Here is a 27,210-nt window from a genome sequence, read left to right as displayed (position 1 = left end):
TTTCTTCTTTTTCCAGTTCATCTCAAACAACGTGACAAGAATACAGCATTTCTGGCAAGATCAACAGATTTTTTTTTGTACTTGCTTAGCCTGCAAAATGAAAACTAATGCAGCCACCCAAGGACTGGTAAGCTGCAATATATATTTAGTGTAGATTTAGCATTTACACAGCAACCATGTAATGCTCTGTACACATAATTCTTCTTTTTATGACTGTGCAATTCTTCCTTGATAATCAACTCAGAAATTTTTGGAAAAGCCAGACTGATCTGTTTTACATTTGAATCCATTACAGCTGGATAAAATCATGGTTATGCAACAAATTAGAGAAAGATGAATCAATGCAGTGTGGGTGCTTACTGGAGTGTTAAAACAGATTCTTCTAGGCTTTTCTCATCCACTATACACTAACAACAAATAGTGTTAATTACATAAATAATATCTATTTACCCATTTCCAGATGCAAAGTATAAGACCTCTTACATAACTGGGCCAGACTCAGAAATCTTTTTCTATAAACATATGTCAATGTTTAAACTTCTAGTAAATTGATTTTAGAAGCAGAGATTACTGACAAAAAGCAGACTATATACACTGAGTGGCCAGATTATTATGACCACCCCATCAGTACTTCGTTGGGCCACGAGATGACTCCACGAGATGACTTCGTTGGGCCGCCTCGTGACTCCATGAGATGTTGAAAGGTGACGCGAGGAATCTGACACTGCACTGTTGCCCTTCTGTTGTCTTGTACCAGTCTTGCCACTCTCCGTTCTGCCCTAACATTGACTAGCTGCTGACGGCTACAATTCGCACGCTCAGACCAAGATTTTCGTCTGACAGTCCAGTCTTTAAACACTTTAACAACAGCTGCTCTTGAACATTTAACGGATTCTGCTGTTTTGCTGATACTCGCTCCATGGTTCCGAGCGCCAACAATCATCCCACGTTCAAAGGCTGTTAAATCGTGTACTTTACCCATATCTTCAGAAAAAAAATCACTTCTACTATCGTGATAAACAACCTGCTTCCCTATTTATAATGGTCTGGCCCTCTAGCAACTTCAGCGCAAAATTATCGCTAATTATAGCTAATTTGCCTACAAACGTCAGGTGGTCATAATAATCTGGCCACTCAGTGTATATAATGCATGAAGTGTGTTGCCCCTGTTTTTTTCTAACCTTGAAGTAAGCTGAAATGCATACCTCCTAACAGTCTGAGCTGTAAAAGAGGGACAACTTTTAGCTCAAAGTATGTAGGCAAAGAACACACCACTGCCGTGCCCTCAATTACATGAACTTTGAGGAATTAATGTGCAAAATAATTATTGCTTGATCCCACAAATATTTTATTACTCACAGCTCTGAATCTGAATAGCCTTTTCAAAGTGTTCAACACTAGGGATGCACTTAGGTTTGCACCATCTTCTCTGAGCTCCCCTGAACAAGGAAATGCCATGGGCACTTCTACCCAATCAGCTGCAGGCTGAGCATTCCCCACCCTACAGCTGCATGTAAACAAAGGGGGGGGGGTGCCAGTGCTGATGTTAGTTACCTTATATGGCACATACATACAGTATAGTCATATTAGGAAACATAGTAACATAGTATGTAGGGTTGAATAAAAGACAAAAGTCCATCCAGTTCAACCTATGTGTGTATGTGTGTGTGTGTGTGTGTGTGTGTGTGTGTGTGTGTGTGTATAAATGTCTGTAACCCTTCCCATACCCTTGTCTATGTAGTGAAAGAAGAAACTCATCTAGAAGTTTCTTGAATTTATCAATGCTGCCATCAGATACCACCGCCTATGGAAGGGTAGGCAGATGCAGATGCAAATGATAACAGATTGCTTAGGGGAAACCAAATGAGGATAGACTATCAGATCAGCATCGGTCTGATTACAGTCTGACAACACTCATTTTAACTAAGCACTCCTGCTTACAGGGTGCTAAAGAACATAAAATTTAGAAGCATGCAAATGGGGTAATAATCTTGAAGGCAAAAGTAACTAGCAAGAGAAGAGTATGAGATATAGTTGGACTGCTCGAGATGTAGCCGTAGTGGAGGTGGTGGTAGGGGGGGCAACTGCTAAATTACAGCAGCACACTGGTGAAACATACCTCTCCCCTTTTGTTAGCATAGTCACAGCTCTCCCCTTCTGTTAGCATGGGAACAGTGCTAGACTGACAGCACTGTACAAGTAGAGCCTCGTTAGGATGAGAGTGCTGACATCTCCTCTATCAGTGTGAGCAATGCAATACAGGAGATTGCAGAGGGCTGATTACTATGGCAAATGTCTGCCGCTTTCACAGGCTATATAAAGATGTACATTAAAGGGTTAATTATAAATATACACTCACTGGCCACTTTATTAGGTACACCTGTTCAATTGCTTGGTAACACAAATTGCTAATCAGCTAATCACATGGCAGCAACTCAATGCATTTAGGCATCTAGATGTGGTGAAGACGACTTGCTGAAGTTCAAACCGAGCATCAGAATGGGGAAGAAAGGGGACTTAGGTAACTTTGAACATGGCATGGTTGTTGGTGCCAGGCGGGTTAGTCTGAGTATTTCAGAAACTGCTGATCTACTGGGATTTTCATACTCAACCATCTCTCGGGTTTACAGAGAATGGCCCAAAAAAGAGAAAATATCCAGTGAGCAGCAGTTGTGTGGACAAAAATGCCTTGTTGATATCAGATGCCAAAAGAGAATGGGCAGACTGGTTTGAGATGATAGAAAAACAGTTGGGAAGGGGGTTTAACACCGCGGATGTCAACTGGTTAAATAACAACTTGGTACAACCAAGGTATGTAGAATACCATCTCTGAGCGCACAACACATCGAACCTTTAAATCAGATGGGCTACTGCAGCAGAAGAAGACCACACCGAGTGCCACTTCTGTCAGCTAAGAACAGGAAACGGAGGCTACAATTCGCACAGGCTCACCAAACTTGGACAATAGAAGATTGAAAAAAATGTTGCCTGGTCTGATGAGTCTCACTTTTAGCTGCAACATTCAGATGGTAGGGTCAGAATTTGGAGTAAACAAAATGAAAGCTGCCTTGTATCAACGGTTCAGGCTGGTGGTGTAATGGTGTGGGGGATATTTTCTTGCCACACTTTGGGCCCATGATGCTATCATGTCAATATGGACCAAAATCTCTGAGGAATGTTTCCAACACCTTTTTGAATCTATGCCACAAAGAATTAAGGCAGTTCTGAGGTCAAAAGGGTGCCCAACCTGGTTCTAGCAAGATGTACCTGATAAAGTGGCCAGTGGGTGTATATAACTGTATTTAATGTCATCTTTTTACCATGTATGGTTGGAATGTAACATAGCTTTAAAATGTCCAGCTAAAACTTGTTTTCATGGTTTAAGATAAAGTGGCAAAGGATCAGAAACTGTTAGGCTTTCTATCTGAATCTGAACTATCTGAACCTCAATAACAATGTTTGACCAGACAGGAAGTGAGGGGAATTATCTAGCAACAACAAAGGTGAGGAACAGGGGAAAGCAAAATATAAGCGGATTAAACTTCAGCTTTAAGAGTGAATTTGATGGGCATTTACTTTTTCAACTGTGCAGCTTTGTAATTGCCGCACGCTGCTGCCTTTCCTCTACTCTCAACATCTATAAAGTTCCTACATGATTTTTATTTTAATTGGTATCCAAACACATCCTCTGTGACAAGAAAAATTCCACTGCCAACAGTCATCTGGATAAGTAGTAAGGGAATATATCTCCAGTGGGGACAAAGTGAAATAGAAAGTCAACTGTGATTCTTAAGCTTCTACGCTATATCCAAAAATGTGTGTTTTAGATTGACTTGACAATTGGTTTTGGTAACAAAGATCAAGGTATGTTAAAAGTTTTAAGGTATGAAACCCCAGTCAAAAGTCTTTGTTAGTTTTTGATACAACTGTCAGTATTTGACAATATTGTCACAAGTGCAGAAAAAAAGTGATGGAAAAAAATTAAACAGAAATAGACAGAAATAAAAACAAAAACAAACCTGGAAATAGGCTTTAAACATTTTACCATAATCAATCTTAAGTTGTGATCAGGAATGGCTACATTCCGACCTTCTATTATTCTATCACTTTAGCTTTTGCTTTTTACAAAAGCAATCTGTCTGCAATGGTGGTCATCTTTAAAAATCACCAAGCATCTGACTACGGTCTGATTCTCAGGTCACCAGTTTAGAAGAATAACCACTGCAGTCCATTTACCTTGTTTCATGTATAGTTTGTTCTGCACTCATGTGCGCTAAGCCATGTGGCTTAACATTCATCATGTGCACTAGATGAATGGTAACCATATTTTGTCACTAATGCATATGGGCCTTTAGGTGGACCCTATGTTAAAACATAAGGTCAGCTTATGTGGCAACTCCTCATTCCCTATTTACAAAACACTGGAGGAAAGCAGTAAAAAGTGAACTGAAAAACATAAAAATTCTTACCTTGCTCCCTAATTGCAGTGATCTTGCCTAGGTGAGAGTGATGTCACTGGTTTTTCTCACGTGAACATGGGAAAGATATGGAACCCAAATCCTTCAAGAATGTGCTTCTGCATATCACCGGAGCATTGTGAGATTTGGGATACTGAAGTTCCCTAAGATCCCTTTTGACTTTAGCAACAGGAAGTGGGGAGGTTTCAGGGAGTAAGGTAAGTATTTTTATAGTTTTCTTTCTTTCTTTCTTTCTTTCTTTCTTTCTTTCTTTCTTTCTTTCTTTCTTTCTTTCTACTGCTATCCTTCAGCATTTTGTAATGAAGGGGTGAGTGAGATGCTTTCACATAACTGGACCGTGCATATTGGGTCAGTTTCTCATAGCATGTGAAGCTCCACATTGGCTTCCATTCTATGTATTTATTTATATAATTTCAATAAAATGTGCAACCTTCTACAGAGTGCACAAAACAATCTACATTACTCCCTGTCCAATGGAATAGTCCTGCCACCATCATACAGACGTACTATAGGAACAATATAAATAATCTACCACCTCCAAACACTAAGGACGTAATGGAGTATATTTAATGAAGGAATAGGTTGTTTACTAAGCAGAGAATGCTCACTATGCAAAGTGAATGTTCACTGAGCTCAGTCAAAGGGGTGAACATGCATTTACTTCAATAAACCAATCATTTGATACATGCAAAATATATGCAAAAATATGCAAAGATCCAGTTTTTTCTATTTTCTTTGTTCATGATTGGGAATTCAAAGTGCAGCACAGTTTCATCTTATCTATGTATCTTATCATTTTCTGCAACATAACATTTTCTCTGCTAAGTGTACAGCTTCTATTCCTTTAGCAAATCTATCCTATATTCTGTAGTGATAATAGAGTTCTGTAACCGATCTCTGCAAGACTGCTACGGTCTTATTTATTAGTTAATTGTATTGCTTTTTCTGTATTTATTAATATATAAAACTCTGCTATTCTTCTATGGTATTTAAGTCTACGGTGAACTGTTTTTATCCTTATTAGGCAGTATCTTCTGGTCTGATGTTCATGCTGGTGGGATTATCAATACATTATCTGCATGACAATGACTTATATCTGTCTGTCTAACTGATACTGGATGTTTTTAGATATCTGTTTAAGTATGTGACAATTGATTGTTATGTGTTTCTAATTTAGCTCCTTTCATCACTACTCCTCTCGAGACACTTGATGGATTAGTGGAAGATGTTGCCACTTTTATGTGTGCTGTTGATTCATATCCTCCACCAGAAATAACATGGACACGTAATAACATTCCTATAAGGTATGCAAAAATATTTTGTGCCTAAAATGTATTTATACATTGTGTAACATTTACCATACAAAATATTGAAAGTGTTCTGTGATGCTTAATCATTACCAAAGATTAGTACAGTGCATACTCGTATATATTTTCTCCATAATAGTATATTGTCAAAAGAGCAATGGAATCCAGTTGTGTAAAAATAAGGCAAAGGCCAATTTTTATTAACTGCCATTGAATATTGCCCATCACTGCGGTTAAATGAGTACATTGCATACTTTCCAGCACTTCAGAAGATACTAAACACATTTGTTTGCCACCTACAGAAATCACCTACATCACAGAAATCATGATTGTCAAACTTACCCTTTTCACATGTCCTTAAGAAGTAAAAGAGTTTTAAAACAAACCATCACTGACCTCTCTAGTTGCATGTACTGTGAAGTAATTTAAAGTTGACAACAAAGACTCTAAAGGTGCATTAACACCTGAGCGCGAGCATTTTTTGACAATTTTAGAGCATTTTTATTTTTGGGTTATTGCACATTTTGCACATTTGTTCAGGTGTATTCAGGCTGGATCATTTTTTCCAAGTGGATACTAGGAGAAGAAGAGGGTTGTTTAACCTTGAAAAATTATAATTTTTAGGCGTACTCAGACGTTTCAGGCATTTTTCATGCACTTCTATGAGACCAAAAATGCTCCATTCGTCTTCAAAATTAGCTTATGTACCGTGAAGTATAGCCCCGCCCCTGGTACCACGCACAGTCAGGAAGTGCAGAAGCTTTACTCACATCGTGTGAGCGGCCGGTTTTATCGTTTTAAACTGTAAGTGGCTACGTTTTTTGTTTCAATAAATCTTTATCGCTTTAGTTCATCCTATATATCCACAAGCGCAGATTATACATACTTTATTGGGCTTCAAAGGCCTGAGCACTCATTTGCGAACAGGTACAATTTAAAAGCATAGGTTAGCTTTTAAATGGATAAATGGTCAGAAAAATAAAGTAAGAAAAAACACTTTTTTTATATAGTTTTGTCTCCACTGTCCTGGAACAGAAGTCATGTAGTGTGTCTAAATATGACTGCACAATCCAGGAGGCATAAGATTTCGACAGCGCTGCCCAATGTCCTCTGCAATCTCAACATACCTGGTGAGACATGATCCCCCCACTTCCCCTTCCATTAAAAAGGATGCTTGGAATGAGGGATGAGGTTGTAATGCCAGCATAGATCACTGGAAATGTATTTTAAGGCATTTCCAAAATTAGGTTAAAATCATAACTGGAGTATAAAGAGATGTCAACTGGGCCTTGAGTTAAGCCTTATGCTTTACCTAGTACACCCCACAATGTTCTTTCACCTCTTATTGTACTCCTTCAAGGGTAGCCACTGAAACACACTGTCAGTTTAACAACCAAGGTCCTGATTTGCTTGTAGGAGATTTTAGCGTAATAGCTTAGACCAATTATTGATACAATCAATTTAATGTTTGTGTGACTGTAATTAGCTGCAACAAATCTAAATGTAACTAAGAAGAGTCCATGGAATCAAAAATATAAGCGATATAGGAGGTAGGTGTAGTGGATAACTTGCCTGCACTGAAACCTATTTCAGGAAAAACTATCAAAAACGTGCTCTTAGAACTGCCCACTTTGGGACACAGCACTTTATTTGAATTGCAGTACTTGATCTCATAGCAGACTTTTTAGCTGGCTTCTTCTTCAAATAAAGCACCGGGGTTGGACGTTTGTATTAATGATGTCGAAGAGCAGAGAGACAAGTTCTTTGAATAAAATCTTTTTCCATGCAACCTCATATTAACTCTTAGTTAATCTTAATTAGCCTTCGCTCCTTCACTTCTTCCTGCCCAATTTTATTATTATTTTTCAGAAAACATAGCACAGCATAAAAAACGCATTCAAATAAATTCATGCGTTGTCCTTTATTTGGAAACACCTCACATCCCTAGGATTTTAGAAATGTTTCTGTATTAGTCAGCTTAAAATGAAAAGCTATTTTTTTTCTCTAAAAGCTAATGGTGGTCATCGGGCATACAATGTCACTGTCATTGAGTGTGACCAAGGGTCACACTTAGTGACAGCGACATACTTTGCACATTTCTGTCATGAGGGGGTTACATTAAAAAATTAGGGTGGAAAACAAATCTGTACCTCACTTGCAGATTGTCATTGTATTCATGGTTAATTTTTTATAAAATGATAGTATAAAAATATACTCATATATATAATTTTTATTTTTTTTAATTTATTTTTATTTTTTAGACTATTTTTTTTAAACTTAAAACTATGAAACTATTTTTTTCAAATTTTTTACACTTTTATTTTTAATTTTGTCAAGCAGTCATTGTGAATATATCTCACTATGACTGCTTGATAAATTAATTACTTAATTTTTGGTTATTATTAGGCTGCTCCAAACTTAGGAACAGCCAATAATAACCTTAGCGACACTGATTCTTACATGCTGATCCTGCAGCAATTCAGGATCAGATGTCACTAAAAGCTTCTGATCGTTCCCACAACAATCAGAAGCCTGAAACAATGTTTCAGAATAGAAACATGTAGCTAAATGTTTCTATGTTGAAACATTTAGCAAAAAAACAGTACACAGCGGGATTTCCTAATCCCGATCTGGACCAGCTGTCAAACTATGACAGCAAGTGCGGTAAATAACGCACTGCTATCACTATCAGACACCCCATTCCTAAAAGTGATCAGGTGTCTGCAAAAGCTTAACTCTTTTATTAATGGATGCCTCCATACTGAGGCATCCATTAATGAACGGTAGCCACTGATTCTCAGTGATGACCAATATTACAGAGCCCCAAATAGCTGCTCACCTACAGTGTTTGTGATCAGACCTTTGGGCACTTAGTGACGTGGATGTACAGTGTACGTCTCCCGTCACTAAGGGGTTAATGTATGCACTAGGCTCAACTCTCAAAGCCTTAACACCAGTCTAGGGCACTTCATTTTTAGCAATATCTGTACTTTTCAAATTGCATTGGATTCAACTGAAAATAACTGCCATTGTTTTAAAAATATTGTTAGCTTTGTGAATTTAGCCTATTACATCAATAGTAAGACTGGTTTTTAAAACCACCACTGTTAAAATGAAAAGTCATATTTTCTCTTTGTTACTTATTTATGCCTATGTAGAAGACAATACTATGTTCAGTTCATTCTCAAAGTCTATTTGTAGAAAAAGGAGACAACTGTGGCTTGGAGATAAATGCTTTTACAGAAAGCTACACACAGATATAAAAATGATTCCAAAGCTAAATGTTGTTTTCCAATTTTGGTTCAATAAGGAATGGTAAAACGATGAAATCTCTCCACAATGAGGGGAATCTCCTCTTAGACAGTTGTCATGGGACCATTGTCCCAACTGGAAGACTCCCCCTCTGTTCCTGTTCTGGTGGCAACACAAAATTGTGGATTTTTCCTTACTGTCACCCCAAGTGTCAGTAGTCACCAGGAGAAATAGGGACACAAAGAGCAATGTAAATCTGACAGGGGTTCTACCCCCTCACACTATCATTCTACAAAAGAAGTTCTGCATTGAACTCGAGATCTAGTATTTGCAAATTGCCTTTTTTTTTTACAACAATATTTCTTTTATTTACATTTTTTGTTGAACAACATAAGGAAGACAAAACTGCCTTGATACAGGATAATGGAATACAGAACTTTCAGTTGGTACATACATATGGATCGTCATGCATTGTCATCCATGTCCATGACACCTGTATCAGACAAAACAATATAAACAAGCTAAAAACAGAAAATAAACTATGACATTCTATTGAATATGTATGGTTACCGTAAGTAATAGGAGCTTGTAAGCCATTTACACCATTGTCTATAAAATCGATGGAAGGTGTGATTTTTGTATGCGTACATACGTTCGTATGAGCATTGTAGATTGGTCATTTGGATCACTTCTGAGAAGTTGGGGGGTGAGGGGGAGAGCGATTGCCGTGAGATTAATGACTTTGCTGCATAGAAAATATGGGAAACGATAACTCTAGAGCATGGGGGAAGTAGGTTCAGGTCGATATGAAGCAATGCTAGTGAAATAAAAGGTGAGATAGGTTTTATCTTTTACAACAATATTTCTTTTATTGAAATCAAATTGCCATTTTTTAAGTGGATTCAGTATCTCTGAGAAAACTACCGTGGAGGTCCTTTCCTTCATCCTAGCACCTAGGTCTCTGAACTCCCTTTTCAGGACACTCCAGTTTCCTCCTATTTTGTCATTGGTGCCGATGTGCACCATGACAGCGGGGTCGTGCCCAACCCCATCTAGTAATCTATCAATTCGTTCCGCAATGTGTCGAACACGTGCCCCCCATAGAAGCAAGTAAAGGAAAATATTTTATTCTGCACTCACTCTTCCAAGTGAATATCCAATTCACCTGGCAGCATAAATGCCTTAGTGAACAATAATGTATGAGGCTACTTACCAGTACTTTTATTTGGCGTGGTGTGGCAGCAGGAGCCACCAATGCAGGAAGCCATGGCTCCAATGCATATAGGTTCTCCACCCCAGGATCCAATAGAAACCTGCTTTTAAAGTAGATGGGAAGTCAAAGATACAGTATATAAACATGGTGGGTATGCCATGCTCATATAGGAATCTGAGTGGAGCTTTGCACAGCAGTTACATGGCCACTTTCTGTCTCTCTGTCCAAAATACCTCCAGAGCTATAGGTTGCGTAGAAGATTCAGCACAAGGTCAATGCATGTGAAGTTGCTGCTAAGTCCTGGAGGGAGATATAAGCTTGATGCGCATCGGCACTGGTGAATGTAGTCCTACAGCAGGAGTGTGCATTGTAGGATGACAATGCCAGCGCTGCTTTGTAAGCAATGGGTCAGAGTTGTCAACCTACAATTTACTAATTGTAAAGAATAAGAGCTAACATTTAGATCGTTTTTAGAGTGGAAAAAAAGTTTGTTCATTAAATAAATAACCTGGCCATGGGCAACATATATTTAATTTTAGGTTTCCCAGGGAATATGGAGTGTGACTTATTGCCCCTGTGATATCATTGGCCTAATAAGGTATCTGCTATCCTGGCTTAGAGGGAGCTGGTTGAATGCAAATTCATTAGTTCATCCCTATTAGTGAACACTCCATCTCCAATACAGCTCAAATTGTTCTCCTGTATAGGCCACAAATGTCAAACAAGGTAACTGTTTTCTGATCTAGTCCACCAAATACAACAGCTAATGGCAGCTATTCTATTTATACCTTTCATAACAATAGATATTACTCCCATGGATTACGTTAAGCAGTCGCTGGACTATGTTAGCAGGGGATGAATATTTTGCAAAGGTTAGCTCAAAGTCTGCACTCTGCAGTGTAATGCTGCAGCAATTCGCACCGATCTATAATGAATCAAATGAATCATATACTGTATTCAGTGATCCAGGGAATCTGGAGCTTTTAACAGTTTCTCATTTCAAAAAAAAGTTGCATTGCTTTATAATTTCTGGAAATACAGTATAATGCAAGAATGGGCCTCATGCCACAGTCCCTAGAATACAAATGTAAGGATGCTATAAACAAACCTGGAATTACTTTTTTTTTTTTTTAAGAAAAAAAATGTGTCACCTATACAGGGTTATAGGGTGTGTAAATTATAAGACTGGCTGATTATACAAATCTTTCAGCAGGTAATATGTATATCTGTTAACCCAGAAGGAGATATTCTTATGGCGAATTCTGACCTTCTTCTGGAAATGGTAGTTGCCTGGCTGTCATGCTTATCTAACAACCTCGGTGCTTTCCTGGAAAATCTGCAGGTGAAGCTGATGCCAGAAATAGCAGCTTCCATATCAGTTTAATTCGGGTACAACTTTAGGTCCCTTTCACACGGGCACCTGTCAGTTCTGATGAGCAGGAGATCCATGCACCGTGCACAGTTTTGTCATCTGTGTCCGTCTAGTTTTGTCCTCTATCTTGTATTGGAGGAAACAACTGAACTTGCTGGACCCATGTTGGTCTATGGGGAATCAGATGTAAACAGACATTTGTCTATTTACATCATATTACCCCAGATCCATCACAATCAGGTCCATCAAAACTGGATTTGGGTGTAATCAGATGTAAACGGATACATGTCTGTTTAGATCTGGCTACCCATAGGCTAATACTGGGCTTCCAATCAGGTCCACCACAGAGTTCTGTTTGGTTTCCAGGCTTGGACTTGGAGTCAGGAGTAATTAGATGTAAATAGACACACATCTATTTAGATCAGGCTGCCTATAGACTAACATTGTGCTTCCGATCAGATCCTCCTGAAAAACTGACAGGCGGACCTGATCAGATTGCCTGTGTGAAAGGGCTCTAACAAGGTTTTTCCATATGTGCAAGTTAATGTAGAATAACTGTCTGCCAGGAGCTTTTCATCATATTAATATTTTATGGACTCCACTTTGAAATCTTTGAGTAGTAGTATTCATTAGAGGAGCTTATATAAAAGTGTAATAACAGACATTTCACTCCACCACCATGGTGCGTCTCACCGGCTTTTCCTAGAATGGAAAAAAAGAAATGAAATAAGGTCATCAAACACATTTTTGGCAGTTGTCAGCACGTAGATGTGTTTCCAATGAGTTTATCTAAATTGTGCTTGCACAGAACAGCTGAGCAGAACATTTTCCGTTTGCTCACCTTCTACTTGTCTAAACAGTTGAGAAGAAGTGTTCATATAACCAGGAGCTGAGGGATGTGTGTAAACGTAAAGACATCCCCTCATATTGTACTGTTTCCCAACATGATATATGCACGCATCAAGCATCATATGTGTGTCAGTGAGACTTCCGATAACACGGCTAACCAAACAGATGAAATAAGTGCTTAACCTACCGGAGCCTCAGCTTGCTTACAAAATATAACTGCACACTTATGCTATCCTTCTTACATCAACTCCAGAGATTTCTTAGTTCATCTAAAATTATAGAGATGCCTTGCATGGGACAGTGGGGTACTTGCTATGAGTAAGAAAAGGCAGCATTAATCTCTCAATTTTTTTTTTTAAATAATGAATCCAGATTAAAGAAATGTACATTGCCCAGCAATATAATTCTTTACATTTATGCCCAAACACTTACAGTCAACATGTTCCAAATGGCTGGCTCCAACTCTCTCAGCTCAGCTTTCCTAAACTTCCTGTCCAGTACAAGCTCACAAGGGATGAAACAGTGTCCAACTGCTGTCCATCTACTTAGCCAAACTGCGGCCCTCCAGCTGTGGTGGAACTACGAATCCCATGAGGCTTTGCAAGATTCTCACAGCCACAGACATGACTCCCGGAGAGAGATGCTTCATGGGATTTGTAGTTTCATCACAGCTGGAGGGCCGGAGTTTGGCCATGCCTGATCTACTAGCTTGGAGAAGGGAGCAGCAGAGAGCAGGGGAATGACTTGCCTTGCCAAATCTGTGTGTTTCTGAAGACACATAAAGCTTACTAGCACACACAAGGTTGGCTCCATAGGACCCTGCAAGAGAAAGGAGCCACCCTTAAACAGGTTATCAGGACCAGTGCTCAGGGGACCAGCTGATTCTACAGGAAGCTGAAAATGTTAAACATCAAGGAGCAGAATTCATTGTAAGTGATTTAATCAGCTGTTGAAATAGCTTAAACACCTTTTAACTTTAATACCACTTTAAAGCTGAACTCCAGGTAAAAAGATTTGTGTATACTTACATTGGTCCAGATTGACGCAAAGTAGGTATACATATTTTATACTTGGCAGGGCCATGAGGATCCTGTAAAACCCTTGAGCAGCTGGAGCTATTACAGTGCTTTACAGTGATCTTCCAGGTCATGTACTGCATCTGTACTGTACTGAGCAACTTCCCCTCTGTTGTGAAAACACAGTGAGGTGCTCACTCGGCACAGCGGCCATTCAGAGAATGTCTAATATTTTTATCAATGAATGCTAGGCCTTCTCTGATTGCAGGAGGGACAGTGATGTCACAGCAGTACAGGACCCAGAAGATCTCTGTAAAGAGCTATAGTAGCTGTGGTCCTTCCAGGTGTAACATATGTATATTTGTGTATGTATACATGTATATTCATGCCTGGAGTTTAGCTTTAAGCACCTAAAAAGAGAAAATGACAATGATTGACCCCCATAGACACACCATTTTTTCTATTTCCATAATTATTTCCCTATGTGCTGCCTGCACTGTTATACAGCCATTATATAGATGCATAAATCCCCCAACAACTGAAATTAAGCTGGGGCAAAAGTATAAAAAAACTACTTTATGGGGCCAATTTACTAAAGATGTAGCCTATGTAGACTTTGCAAAGTGAGTTTCATGACACTTAGTGAGATGAAAGTGGGGTTTTTTTGGAATACGTAACTATGTGCAAGGTCAAAAAAGAACCAAAACAATACATTTAAAAAAAAAAGACAATTTCATTGCAATTGATTGGATAATTGAAGTGAAAACAATTTGCTTTACAAAAGGAACACACCCCACTGAGTATTGATTTACTAACGGCATATTTGATTGCATGTGATTGGGTATTCTTTGCAATGTGAATTTTTCCCACTTTCACAAAGCTAAGGGAACATTACATTTAGTAAATCGACTCCGTATGTGCAGTTAGTGTGCTAGCTAGGAAAGTAAAAAGTAGTAAATCAGACATTCTGCCCACAGGTTGTTTGACACGCGATACAGCATTCGAGAAAATGGACAACTCCTGACCATTCTCAGCGTGGAAGAAGGCGATGATGGTGTATACTGCTGCGTGGCTAAAAATGGTGTGGGGGACGCTGCCGAAAGCTGTGGGGCTTTACAAGTGAAAATGAGTAAGTGTCAATGATAATACAAATTGAGTTCACTTTGTGCCAACAGTTGTTCTCTCCTTTAAACCCAATTAGCAGGCCTGTCAGACGCTTTTAAAACATCTGAAACAAATCCAGCTTTGAGATATATTTATCTAAAAATATGGGATCCTTATATTCACTTTACTGGTAATTTAAAACATTCAATTATTTGACTCTATATACATTTCTCATATACTAAACCATTATATTGTCTGCTTTTTTTTTTAAAACTTCAGAGTGCATGTTACCTTCTTGGTTCCTTCTCCCAGAAGAAATACTGAGCTGCTCGGCCGTGATCGGGAGCTGTACAGGCTATTGTGAATAGCCCGTACAGCACCCCCTCGGTTCTCCTGAACCGAAGGGGTCCTGGGGCCGAAGCCAGCCGAAGGATCGGCCGAAGCTACGGCCAGATCCTTCGGCAGCTTTGTGAATAGACCCCTAAGTCCATTAAAGCTAAAGCTAAACTCTGGTATAAGCAAATGTTGTCTAAATGCAGAGGGGATGTGTATTCTTACTTGAATCTTGGCGTGCTTTGTGTATTTCTTCCAGATCTGTGCAGTAATCCAGGGTGAAACCTTGTCTGCATGTAGGAGCTCCTGTAATAAAGACCAGTCACTGCTGCTCTCTCCTTGTGCAGGGTGACTGGTCTTGTCTCAGCCCCCTCCTGTAGTTTTCTGCAGGCAGCCTGTTGTGGGTGGAACCTGCTGAGTCCCTCCCACAGCTCTGCTCTCTGCACATGTTATGTACAGCAAAGTGATGATTTCACTGCTACATTTACAAGGTAATCTCTGGTTTTTAAAGCCATTTGGTGCACACAAAGTAGATTTATATCCTTTGTTGCTATTGTGGAATATTTTCAAATGAAAGTTTTTGTGGCCAGAGTTTAGCTTTAAACCAAATGTGAACTTAAATCACTTCTATACTTAAGGACACAAATGTAGTATATAGGCAGCTTACCACTTTATTTGCACCTGTCATTAACACTCTTTCTGTTCTAGGGGGACAATGCTCACTTAGTGTACTGTATCTATGGAGGAGCAGACTTGTCACCCTAGACTGTTCTCCTGATTTTGACTATAAACACCTAATACCTATAACGAGGCAGCCTGAAGTGGTAGCCTCAGGTGGCATCTCATTGGAGTATGAATGGGTATAGCGGGTGGGGGCGGCAGGGGCCAGCCACAGCATCCTAGGTTGCTAAGAGCTCTTAGCAGCCTGTGAAGCTCCGTAAGGCTTCCCGCCTAGCTCAGTGCCATCTCTGGTTGCCTAGACCAGCTCCTATCACAACCCCTCCTCCCCCGGGACCCAGGCGCTAATTACCATTGGGACAGCAATGCTAATACCACCTTTTCTCCTAATCTCCATAACAAAATGGGGAGGTGCTTTGTAGTCCACAAAAATGCTGGGAACAATGTTAACTTAAAAGAGTGCAGTAGAAGCAGAAGGCACAGGTAGTTAGAAGCTAAATCAAACATCCAGCTTACTTTTCAAATCATTTCCAATGATGTTAAAGCCAGATAGGCATAACAATAACTATTCTGATTGTCTAGTTTGATGTCTAATCTGCATTTTACTAAGAGGTCTATTCACTAAGCCGTAGCTTCGACTGATCCTTCGGCTAGCTTCGGCCCCAGGACCCCTTCGGTTCAGTAGAACCGAAGGGCTGCTGTACGAGCTATTCACTATAGCCCGTACAGCTCCCGAACTTGGCCGAGCGGCTCAGTCGAGCCGAAGGCATATGCCTCGGCTCGACTAAGCCAAGGTGAAAGCCGAAGCTGGCCGACAGCCGGCTTCTGACAGCTGGGCAGAGCCAGCCGTCATCCCACGGCTGGCTCTGGCTACTTGCAGAGAGATCAGCGTCCCTGAAGCAGAGGGCGGGTGCAATAGCTAGTTTGCTATTGGCTATTGCAAAGTGAATTAGCCAATAGGAATCTAGCTATGCGTTCTGTTTTTTTTCTTTTCTATTCTAACGGCAGCAGAACCGCCCAGCCAATAGAAAACAGTTGGGCGGAGCAAGCTGTCACTGCTAGCTCCGCTTAATCGTTTTCTGCTTTATTTTTTACTACTTTTTTAACTGTTTTTCTATTTTGCTCGGTACCACAGAGGTACCGGGCAGAATAGCTGAGCAGAATGCCATCTATTGTTATATTTAAAGCTATTTGTAGTGTAGAATTGTAAGAAATTCCAAGGTCCAAATAAAAATGAATGTATCTATTTAATAATAATATATGATGGGTAGATTTGGAAGGAATATGATTAGCCAAAAGTATATATGGTTGCCACTCAGACGTGAATAGAATTGTAATTGGGTTTCTCTGACACTAGTGTAAATAAAAGGGATTAGCTTGTTAGCATGCTAATATGTCCTGCAGATCTCAACCCTTTTGTTGTCTTTGAGATCAATGGGCACCTTGATATGTTAAAATGTACAAGTGGTTTTACACCAAGTGGTAATTTGGGAGTATCCATTGTCTAGGATATGAACACAAGATAACATTCATATATATACTCTTCGTAGACAAAATGGAGCCAGCCAGGGGATGGGTAACCAAAGTAGTGATTAGATCAAAGGCATTTAAGTTGCCATCCAATCGGTATCATGAGACAGCTCTGATTAGGTTTGGTGGACCAATCAGGGGTTTCTGATGATTGTGAATGGGTTTAGTTAGGATAAAGAGGCTGAGGCCCCTGCATTTTACTAAGGGGTCTATTCACTAAGCTGCTGAAGGATCTAGCCAGGAAGGGTAGCCATTTGGAGACAGAGGACCTGAGAGGAGATGAGCCATTGTGGGACAGAGGAGCTGGGAGGAGGAAAGCCATTTTGGGAACCAGAGTGCAGAATCTCTGCACATCTTACAGAATCATTTAATTTAGACTGAAGCTCTATAAATCATTTTATCGAAATGTGAAACTTCTAAGAACCTGAATAACAGAATTGATTTAGGGTGTCTGTAGAGTGCAGGACTACTGGGTGTGTTCAGAACCACAAAAACAGCAGATAGGCATGATATGTAACATGTAGAGGAGTCCTTAACTCACCAGAAAGAAGACTGCCAAACAATATGCAGACACATGTAAGTGGCTATTCTTATGGCTTACTTATTACTGAGATTATTCTTTTGCCGGAAATTCTCCTTTAAGCACGAACAGCCATTTTCATGCATGCTTGATTTTCTATTTTGCACTAATTAGTAACTAAATCCCATTTCAATGATTTAGCATTTTATTATTATCAGTTAAACAGCTGGCACACGAGGAATAGGCAGACAGGAGAATTAGGATGAGAAACACAGAGCATCATAAAAATTCTAGATGCTCATTGATGAAGTGTAAAGGAGGACTCCAGTCAGGATATACTTAAAAGGAAACTATAATGGTCTGGGGTGAATTCTATTACAAGTATTAAAAAAGACCCTGTTACCAGATCTCTGCTTGCAGTAGTAGCAGAGCTGTCTTTAATATTGATTGGATCCTGGGCAAACATTTTCTTGGGCCCCCTCTCACCCATACCCACCAAACCCCACCATGCAATTTCACCTATGCATATGTCCATACGGCAGGGGTAGAGCAGCACTATGTGAAGCCGATTGCATACTAAACTGAACAGGTTGAACTTGATGGACTTGTGTCTTTTTTCAACCTGACTAACTATGTAACTATGGGGTCTATTCTCTAAGCTGCCAAAGGATCTAACCGTAGCTTTGGCTGATCCTTCGTCCCCAGGACTATTGGTCCTGTCGGCTATTGGTTATTGCAAAGTGAAATAGCCAATAGGAATCTAGCTGTGCATTCCTATGCTGGCTTTTTTGATTTATTATTCTGACGGCAGCAGAACCACCCGACCAATAGAAAACAGTTGGGCAGAGCTAGCTTTCACTGCTAGCTCCTCCCAATCATTTTCTATTTTATTTTTTCTTCTTTTTTAACTGTTTTTCTTTTCTACCACAGAGGTGAGTAGCCTGCCGGAGGTTCGACTCAGCCGATCCAGAAGTTGGATCGGCTGAATCAAACTCCTTCTGCACTTCGGGTCGGCGCAACATGCCGAGCATGTTTGGCCGACCCGAAGCCAGCCGCAGCAAGACGATGTACGGCTGATTTTAGTGGGTGTACGGTTGAAATCAGCCATACAAGCCTGAAGTGAATAGCGTTCGGCTCACTTCACTTTGGGTCGGTTATTCACTCGGCTGCCTAGGCAGCTTTGTGAATAGACCACTATGTAACAGTGCCACAAGTGTATCTTTTGCAGGCTCAAAGGGCCCCACAACAATGACTGTGCCTGGGGCACCCGCCCCTTTTGCCCTGCGTTAAAGATGGCCCTGAGTAGCAGTGAATAATATCTACTTCCAGTCTACAACAAAATTCTTTAAAATGTTCCTTTTATTTAATGTACTGAGGTCTGTAAGTTTACAGGGACTCAACACTTCCAAATGTGTCGGATGCCTGTCTTCCACATTTCCGCTATGCCCCACCCCCACAGATCACTTTTGTGCATGCTCCCTGTCAGCTTCAGTGCTATAATATGAGTTACAACTAAGGGGCTGAATTATAAATTTTCTGCCCAGTGCATAGCTGGACGGATGCTGTTTACACTGCACTACCGCCGATAGATGACAAGATGTTCCTCAGTACCATCTAGTGGTGCATTGCTATGCCAACGGCATTCCTCCAGCTATATGCTGGGCAGAAGATTTATAAATTAGCCCCTAAGGCTAAGTTTGGAGGCAAAGCGGCATTACTTGTGCATGTGAATGAGTGACCAGGCTGATTGCTGGACTTGCATTCTTCTTACAGCCCTCGCAGAGCAGAGAAGGAGGGGGAAGGTGGGGAGATATGCATCTCTCTGATTATTAAGGTGACACTAAAGTCAGGAGTTAAATCTTAAAATACATACAGGTACCCTAACTATTAACATAAATGTATCTTATTTGTGTATCACTCAGCTGTAGATCCTCAAATCACCTCTGAATTGGTGCTGACGCTGTCCTTCCTTCTGGAGGGTGGCTACTTTTGTTCCCCATGGTTCCTTTGTGTGTTATAAAGTAGCCACCACTCCAAGCTCACTCTCGTGATAGACTACAATCCCAATACAAATTATTAAACTAATTATGAAATTGAAGTCCATTACGGAAGTGAGTTTGGAGCGGTGGCTACATTACAACACACACAGGGACCATGGGAAACAAAAGTAGCCACTCTCCAGAAGGAAGGACAGTGTCAGCAACAATTCAGAGATGATTTACAAATAAGATACATTTGTGTTAATAGTTGAGGTACTTGAATGCATTTTTAAGATTAAACTCACCTTTAATGTCATTTAAGTTGGTATATTTTAGTAATTAGGAATAGAACTGTAAATAAGTGAAAAGTCACCTAGAGCGCAATCTACTGGCTGGAAATGAAAATACTTACAGGGTTATTCACAAAAGGGTGAAGAGTTTGGAGAAGGCAGGAGAAGTGAACGATCTAGGCCAAAATAGCTGAACTGGAAAGGCAACTGAATTGGAGAATGTTTCCAAATCAGCTATGTTGTCCTACATTGTTCACTTTTCCTGCCTTCTCCAAACTCTTCACCCTTTTGTGAATAACCCTTTTAATATTCACATGCAATATTGCTTATTTTTCAATTCTATTTTTTACTTATCAACACAATAAAGAAAATATTTAAACACTATACATTCCTTTTGATGTAAAAATATTAGTACCTGAAGGAACTCGGTCATCATGGATAGTATTATATATTTTTATCTTATGCTAATAAAAGCTTAAAACATCTATCATTTATTCACAGGACACTTGGCTAATAATATGTATTTTGTTAGAAATACTCTCTTCTTGTTTTTAGAAGCAAAAATCACCCGTCCACCAATGAATGTAAAACTTATTGAAGGTGTCAAAGCTGTCCTGCCATGCAATACCTTGGGAAACCCGAAGCCTTTTGTTTCTTGGCTAAAAGGAGAAAATGCTGTTAAGGTAATATGAAAATAAAATCCTTTTTATGGCTATTATGATCAATTGTTGCCTCAAACGACCTAACAAAGGAGACAAGTCCCAGCACAGCCTCTGGCTATTATCCACAAAACATCAAATAAAAGAGGAACTGTTCTCTGAAAGCTGTGCCCCAAAAAAGGTAGGCAGACCACCAGTCACCTGTATTGCCTGTGGTCTATGTGCAGCTGATCTTTTCCCTATTACTTACTCACCATGCCGTGTTCTGCACTGTGTCTCTGTGATGGGGTGGCCATCTCAGTAGAGACAGGGATTTACAGTACATCCATCACCAAATCTCACTCCAAATCTCCTGAGACTAGCAGTCAGAGGCAACAGAGCCTTAGATCTCACACTGCAGATATACTGTACAGCTGTGAAGCTGTCAGCATAGAATTACCTAGGCGCACTCACATATCAGGAATTGCTCTGTTATTTTTCAGGAGGAATTTCAGACAAAATGTAAATTTTTCTGGATACTGCTAAGGCACAATTAACATTTCTAAATGTTAACAGCAGATCTTCACTTTTTGATTTTAGTTTAATTCTATACTGTTTCACATAACAGCGTAGGATTTGACTGCTCTCAAGAGACATCATTTATTTCTTCATTTGTAGGAAAATGCACGCATCTCCATTTTGGATTCTGGAAGCCTGAGAATTCAGAAAGTACAAAGGGAAGATGTTGGTCAGTACCGTTGTGTAGCCAAGAACAGCCTTGGTACTACAATATCCAAACCTGCACTGCTAGAAGTAGAAGGTAATATTATGTATAGTGCTGTCTGTCTGCTAAAGCAAGCAATGAAGATGGACCTGATCACTGTTATTCAAAGCATATTATGCTCTATATTTTATAGTGTTTGCAATGGGTCTGTAATGCCTACAGAAGGTGTGTCCAAATTAAGCCGGCTTTAAAGAAGATCTCCAGGGAAAAAGATCTCCGAGAAGGGGGGCTACTCCCACACTGCAAGGGTTAAGTGCTTATTTAGGTCTAGGGATTAAAATAACAAAGATATAGCAACTTAACCTTGGAGCCGGCTTGCATTTAGATAAGTCTCTGTACCTCTCTCTCCCTCCTCTGCAGCAGCCTAAGGCCCTGTAAATCATCATGTTCTATACACAGTGTATAGAATGTGAGAAAACTGGGGGACATAGCATTTAATGTCTTACTGGTATTTCAAACAATTGTTGCCAGAATTGTAGTCACTAATATACTACAGCATACGTTTGTCTTGGCACAATAAATATTTGCCTAGAAGTTAAAGCTGAAGTTATATTTAGATATTGTGCGTTCTGGTTTTATTTGTTTTTGGTTTTTTCTTGAGATTAAGAGTATGGGATAGGCTTAAACCTAAATTAGGATTATTTTTTCTGATACTTTGTTTGCACTGCATCTTCCATTGGGCCTAATGGCTGGCCCTTATCTGGGACTTACTTACACTTACTTAAAGGAGAACTATGGGGTCAGTGTTTTTCCCCATAGTTCTCCTTAGGGTAACGGGAGGACACAAACTAGTGTCCTCCCGTTGCCCTGAGCTCAGTATACCGCGAGCTACAGCTAGCGGTATACTGAGACGCCGCAGCCGGAGCGCATCACGACTTAGATTACGGGATCCGCCCAGCTGCGTGTGTGACAGCTGGCTCTGCCTATCTAGAGGCAGAGCCAGCTATACCCGCCCCCTCCCCCGTCCGTTCCGCCAGTCAGCGCTGGCAGATCGGAGCGGGGAGAGGGGAATCCAGCCCCTCCCCCTGTCACGGCAGAGAGCCGTGACAGGATCGAGAGGCGAGCAAACCCGGTATGTGTTCACTCACCTCCCGATCTACTGAGCCGACCTGTGACAGTCTCATTGTCAAAGGTCGGCTAGAACTATGAGGTGAGTGAAAAGCACTCACCTCATAGTTCTCCTTTAAAGTGTATCTAAACTCAGGAACAAAACATGTAATGTATTGCAGCTTTCCAGTCCGTAGATGTGTTGATTCCCCCACCTAGATCATTTCTGTTTTACTATGACAATGCTCATTCATTATATGTCATCTATGGAGGAGCAAAGTTGTCACCCTAAGACAGGACTACAAACCATTTCCTGCCTTCATTTCTCCATAATATTGGGGAAAATGTTTTAGTATAGAGAGAAAGCTGGGAAGAATGCTAACTGATATGAATGAAACACAGGCAGAGAGAACAGAAAGTTATAAGCGCAAAACATTTCTGACAGGGTCAACAGGTATTTGTTTCCCATTTAGATATAAACAAAACACGTTCAATGTTATATTTAACAGACCAAAATGAAGCAAAACAAAGTTCTTGTTAGGGTTTATATACACTTTAATGTGCATCTAAGGACAAAATGTTTTTTTTTCCAGTTAAATTGAGTTGAGAAGGGTTCCCTCTAAATGCAGCCCTGTGTATGGGCATAAAACATACCTACCAGTGATGGCGGACAAGCAAGGCTTGTGTAAATATGTGCACATGCTGAAGTGCCTTACATAGCAAGGATATGGATGTGCAAGAGCAATGCATCCAAAATCCCTAATTTAAATGCTTAAAGGAGAAGTAAAGTTACAAATATAAAGAATTTTGGGGATTGTGGTCAGAAGAAACATGCAGAGTCTCTTCTGCAAAAAAAATGATTCCTCTCTCCCCCAACAATTTATACTGTACACTATATAGTGCATGCGCAATGCAGTGTACACACTCATTAACTCTAAGGTGATAAGGTCTCTTAGATGTTGTAAATGTGCATTTGTGCATGCGCAGGAGATACATCATCAGTGGCCACCCAATGGTTGTAGAGGATGCTTGGGAACCCAGAAGTGGCGGTGGTGGGGTACAGAGCAGGGGATCAAAGATTGATCCAACAGCACTGGAGAAGGGCACATATGTAAGGTAAGTATTGCACTGTGCATACTTGCACATTCAGGCAGAAACACAGCCTTCTCACAGCGGTGAGTAAAGTATCATTTTAAAAAACGCATGCACTGTGCACTATGGGGTCTATTCACAAAGCTGCCGAAGGATCTAGCCGTAGCTTCGGCCGATCCTTCGGCTAGCTTCGGCCCCAGGACCCCTTCGGTTCAGTAGGACCTAAGGGGTGCTGTACGGGCTATTCACTATAGCCCGTACAGCTCCCGAATGTGGCCGAGCTGCTCAGTCGAGCCGAACGCATATGCATCGGCTCCGCCGAGCCGTGCTGAATGCTGAAGCTGGCAGAGCGGCCGGCCGACTGCCTGCTTCTGACAGCTGGGCGGAGCCAGCTGTGATCTTACGGCTGGCTCCGGCCACTTGCAGAGAGATCAGCGTCCCTGGTTAAAAGCTTACCAGGGACACTGATCTCCAGACAGCCTAACTCTCCCTGGCGCTCCGGGAGTCTCCAGTCAGAAAAGGTATTCAGTGTGCCCCCTTGGATTCTTGTTTAACTTTGAGATTTTTATTTTTCTGGTATTGGAGCTAAGCCTTGAACCCTAACCTAAGCATTGGCCCCCTCCCATATTTTATTCAATCAGTGCCCTTAGGTATGACCTTCACACAGCCAGAAAAAGGTATTCAGTGTGCCCCTTCAGATTCAGTTTTTTCTGTTTTTTCTGTTTTTTACTTTCGGAGTTCCACTTTTCTGATATTGGGTCTAAGCCCTGGACCCTATATTAAGCCTGGCCCCAACCCTCCATCCTTTTGTCCAATAAGAGAACCTAAGTGTGACCTTTATACAGCCAGAAAATGTATTCAGTGTGCCCCCTTGGATTCTGGTTTCACTTTGAGAATTCAACTTTTCTCATATTGGAAAACACAGAGGGGGCGCCTTTCCTGGTGCAGATCAATTTTATTTCGGTAAACATGAAGTAAAAAGCAGGAAGGTACTCACAAAGGATGAGTGTCACACAGTCATGTAAATTACGCTGACAGGCAGTGAGCATCCACTGGACGGATCCTGTGTGATGGTGACGGTAACGCGTTTCCGGGGTACGCCCCTTCTTCAGAACGTTCACGTGTGAGTACCTTCCGGCTTTTTACCGAAATAAAATTGATCTGCACCAGGAAAGGAGCCCCCTCTGTGTTTACTTTATAGATCTATAGCTTTCCCGGCTTTCTTTGGGGCAGCATCCTCCAGTATGCCCAAGAGGATTTTCCATTGAGAAGAGATAGTTTGTGGCGCTTCATTACTTTTTACTTTTCTCACATTGGATCTAAGCCCTGGACCCTTAACTAAGCCTCCCACCCCTCCCCCATCTTTTTGTCCAATGAGAGCCCCTTGGTAGCCAATAAGAGCATGCTCATTGGAGATAGAATAAGTGAGATAGCTAAGCCAGAGAAGTGGCTAGCTAAAGTCAGAGACATGAAGCATTAAGTAAAACAAGCCAACAAAGGATGAGGCTTAGCTAGCCCTATTGTAAGTTAAAAACGCGGAAATGGTGACCATATTCACTCAGCATATTGTTAATAAATTCTTGCTAATAGTTCTTGTTGACACAAAGATGTGCAATACAGAAACCTGCAGAATGTTCTGAAATTCTATCACACTTAATAAAATAAACACAGTGTACTGTACTATGCCATTTTAAGCCCATTTTATAGTCATAAAGTTTTCTGAAACAAAATGCAGCAGCCGCATGTTTTCATCAGAATAATGTGCAACAGTTAAAATTCACATCAGTTAGAAGTGTTTTCTTTTATTATGGCATTACAACGATTCTCTTGTTTCGGCATTGAAAATGTTTTTCTTGTTGTGGCTGTCGATAAACTTTGTTATCCTGGCTTTTAGAAGATGTTAAGCTGCTTGCAGAAACTGACAGCCAGAAAAAGTCTATGACATTTCCACAGAAGAATAATGTTTCAGTAAAGGTAGAACGGAAACAGACAGAAGATGCCACACTGTCCTGGAATGACATGACCTTCCGCTTTGCTTTGGAATGTCAGCTTGCTGAATATAGCCCGTGGGCCTGTATTTGTTCTGGATATAGAAGGGAGTTCTGTAGACACTGGTTTCATAAAGGAGCTCCAGTATCAGCTATCTGTTTGCAATATTCTCTTTACTTATTTGCAAAAAAAAATAAATCTATTTTTAGAGTTGTGACAAGGCAACTGTGACTACAGAACATTATTACTAAGCAGATATTTTTGTAAATATGAAATGCCAGTCTATGCCTAATGTGCATCAGTGATAAACATGTAATTAACCAGAATATGCAAACTCCATGCTTAGTTAAAATTAGATCTTTTTAGGAAGATCTGGCTGAGTCTTGATAAGAACAAAGTACAGTGTATTTTTTAATATTCAGCTGGTATCATTGGCAGATATTCAGACCTCCTACCACATCTCCAATGTGAGTGTTGACAATAAAACTTCAAAATGTGTATTGAGTTACCACTGCTAGAAGTTTAGGGAGGCCCCTGTGGTTCTACAGCCCTAGCCCTAGGACTGTATGTGCTATGTATCTACTTTTCTTACTACCTTATACGTCATGACTGTCCTAGCTGTCCAAATAATACATTTCACCTTGAGACTAGCATGGAACACATGATACATCCAACTCAAACATATCACAGTAACTTGTAGTAAAAACACTACATCTGACTCCAATGAATACATTGCAATTATATACATTTGCTGGGGCAGCCATATTTTTGCTCATTACACACACAGGGAATGATTTACTAAACAAGAGAAGATAGCAAAGTCAGTGATTTCTTGATGAACAAGGTGAAATAGTTCACTTTAATCATCCAATCATGTGCAAGCAAAAATGTTTTTTTTTTAAAGTTTCCCTTGCACATGATTGGGTATTCTAAGGGGTCTATTCACGAAGCAGCCGAAGGATCTAGCCGTAGCTTCGGCCGATCCTTCGGCTAGCTTCTGCCCCAGGACCCCTTCGGTTCAGGAGAACCGAAGGGCTGCTGAACAGGCTATTCACTATAGCCCGTACAGCTCCCGAACTTGGCCGAGCGGCGAGCCGCGCTGAAAGCCGAAGCTGGCAGAGCGGCCGGCGACAGCCTGCTTCTGACAGCTGGGCGGAGCCAGCCGTGATCTGGCTCCAGCCACTTGCAGAGAGATCAGCGTCCCTGGTTACCAGCTAACCAGGGACACTGATCTCCAGACAGCCTAACTCTCCCGGGCGCTCCGGGAGTCTCACGGTCGCCCAGGAGAGAAACACTGCTTCTTCCTTTTTCTTTTTATATTGTGACACGGAGCCGTGTCAGAATAAAAACAATTTTTTAAAATGCACTTCAGGTCGGTCATTCACTCGGCTGCCTACGGCAGCTTAGTGAATAGACCCCTAAGTGTAAATAACTTCACCTTTTTTTTATTAAGCTAAGCAAAAAAAAAACTATACTACTTCAGTAACTCACAGGGGAAGGGGAATTTATCAAAATTGGAGCAGACAAAATCTGGGGCAGTTGCCCATGGCAACCAATCAGCTTCCCTCTTTTTGAAAATGAAGCTGAGAGGTTGTTGTGCACAGCTGCTCCAGATTTTGCCTGCTTCAGTTTTGATAAATTCCCCTCATAGTATATAAAAAAGCATACATGGAGAGAAAATATGATAACATTGAAACCCATTTTTTATTCAGCCAATCTTGTTGTTTAATGCTACATCA

The 27,210-nt window shown here is 40.6% G+C and overlaps 1 protein-coding gene across 1 annotated transcript in view; it reads left to right on the top strand.

Moving 5' to 3' along the window:
* Window positions 1-27,210, top strand: part of MUSK (muscle associated receptor tyrosine kinase) — a 144,451-nt gene that overhangs the window by 33,201 nt on the left and 84,040 nt on the right. The window contains exons 2-5 of the mRNA XM_018557220.1: window positions 5,656-5,782; window positions 14,465-14,616; window positions 20,477-20,604; window positions 21,238-21,379. Of these exons, the coding sequence (XP_018412722.1) occupies window positions 5,656-5,782; window positions 14,465-14,616; window positions 20,477-20,604; window positions 21,238-21,379 (549 nt within the window). The remainder of the gene's footprint in view (window positions 1-5,655; window positions 5,783-14,464; window positions 14,617-20,476; window positions 20,605-21,237; window positions 21,380-27,210) is intronic.

This window comes from Nanorana parkeri, unplaced genomic scaffold (genome assembly GCF_000935625.1).
Source record: "Nanorana parkeri isolate BGI_ZX_2015 unplaced genomic scaffold, ASM93562v1 scaffold274, whole genome shotgun sequence".
Taxonomy (NCBI): domain Eukaryota; kingdom Metazoa; phylum Chordata; class Amphibia; order Anura; family Dicroglossidae; genus Nanorana; species Nanorana parkeri.
This window is presented reverse-complemented; position numbering and strand designations above follow the sequence as displayed.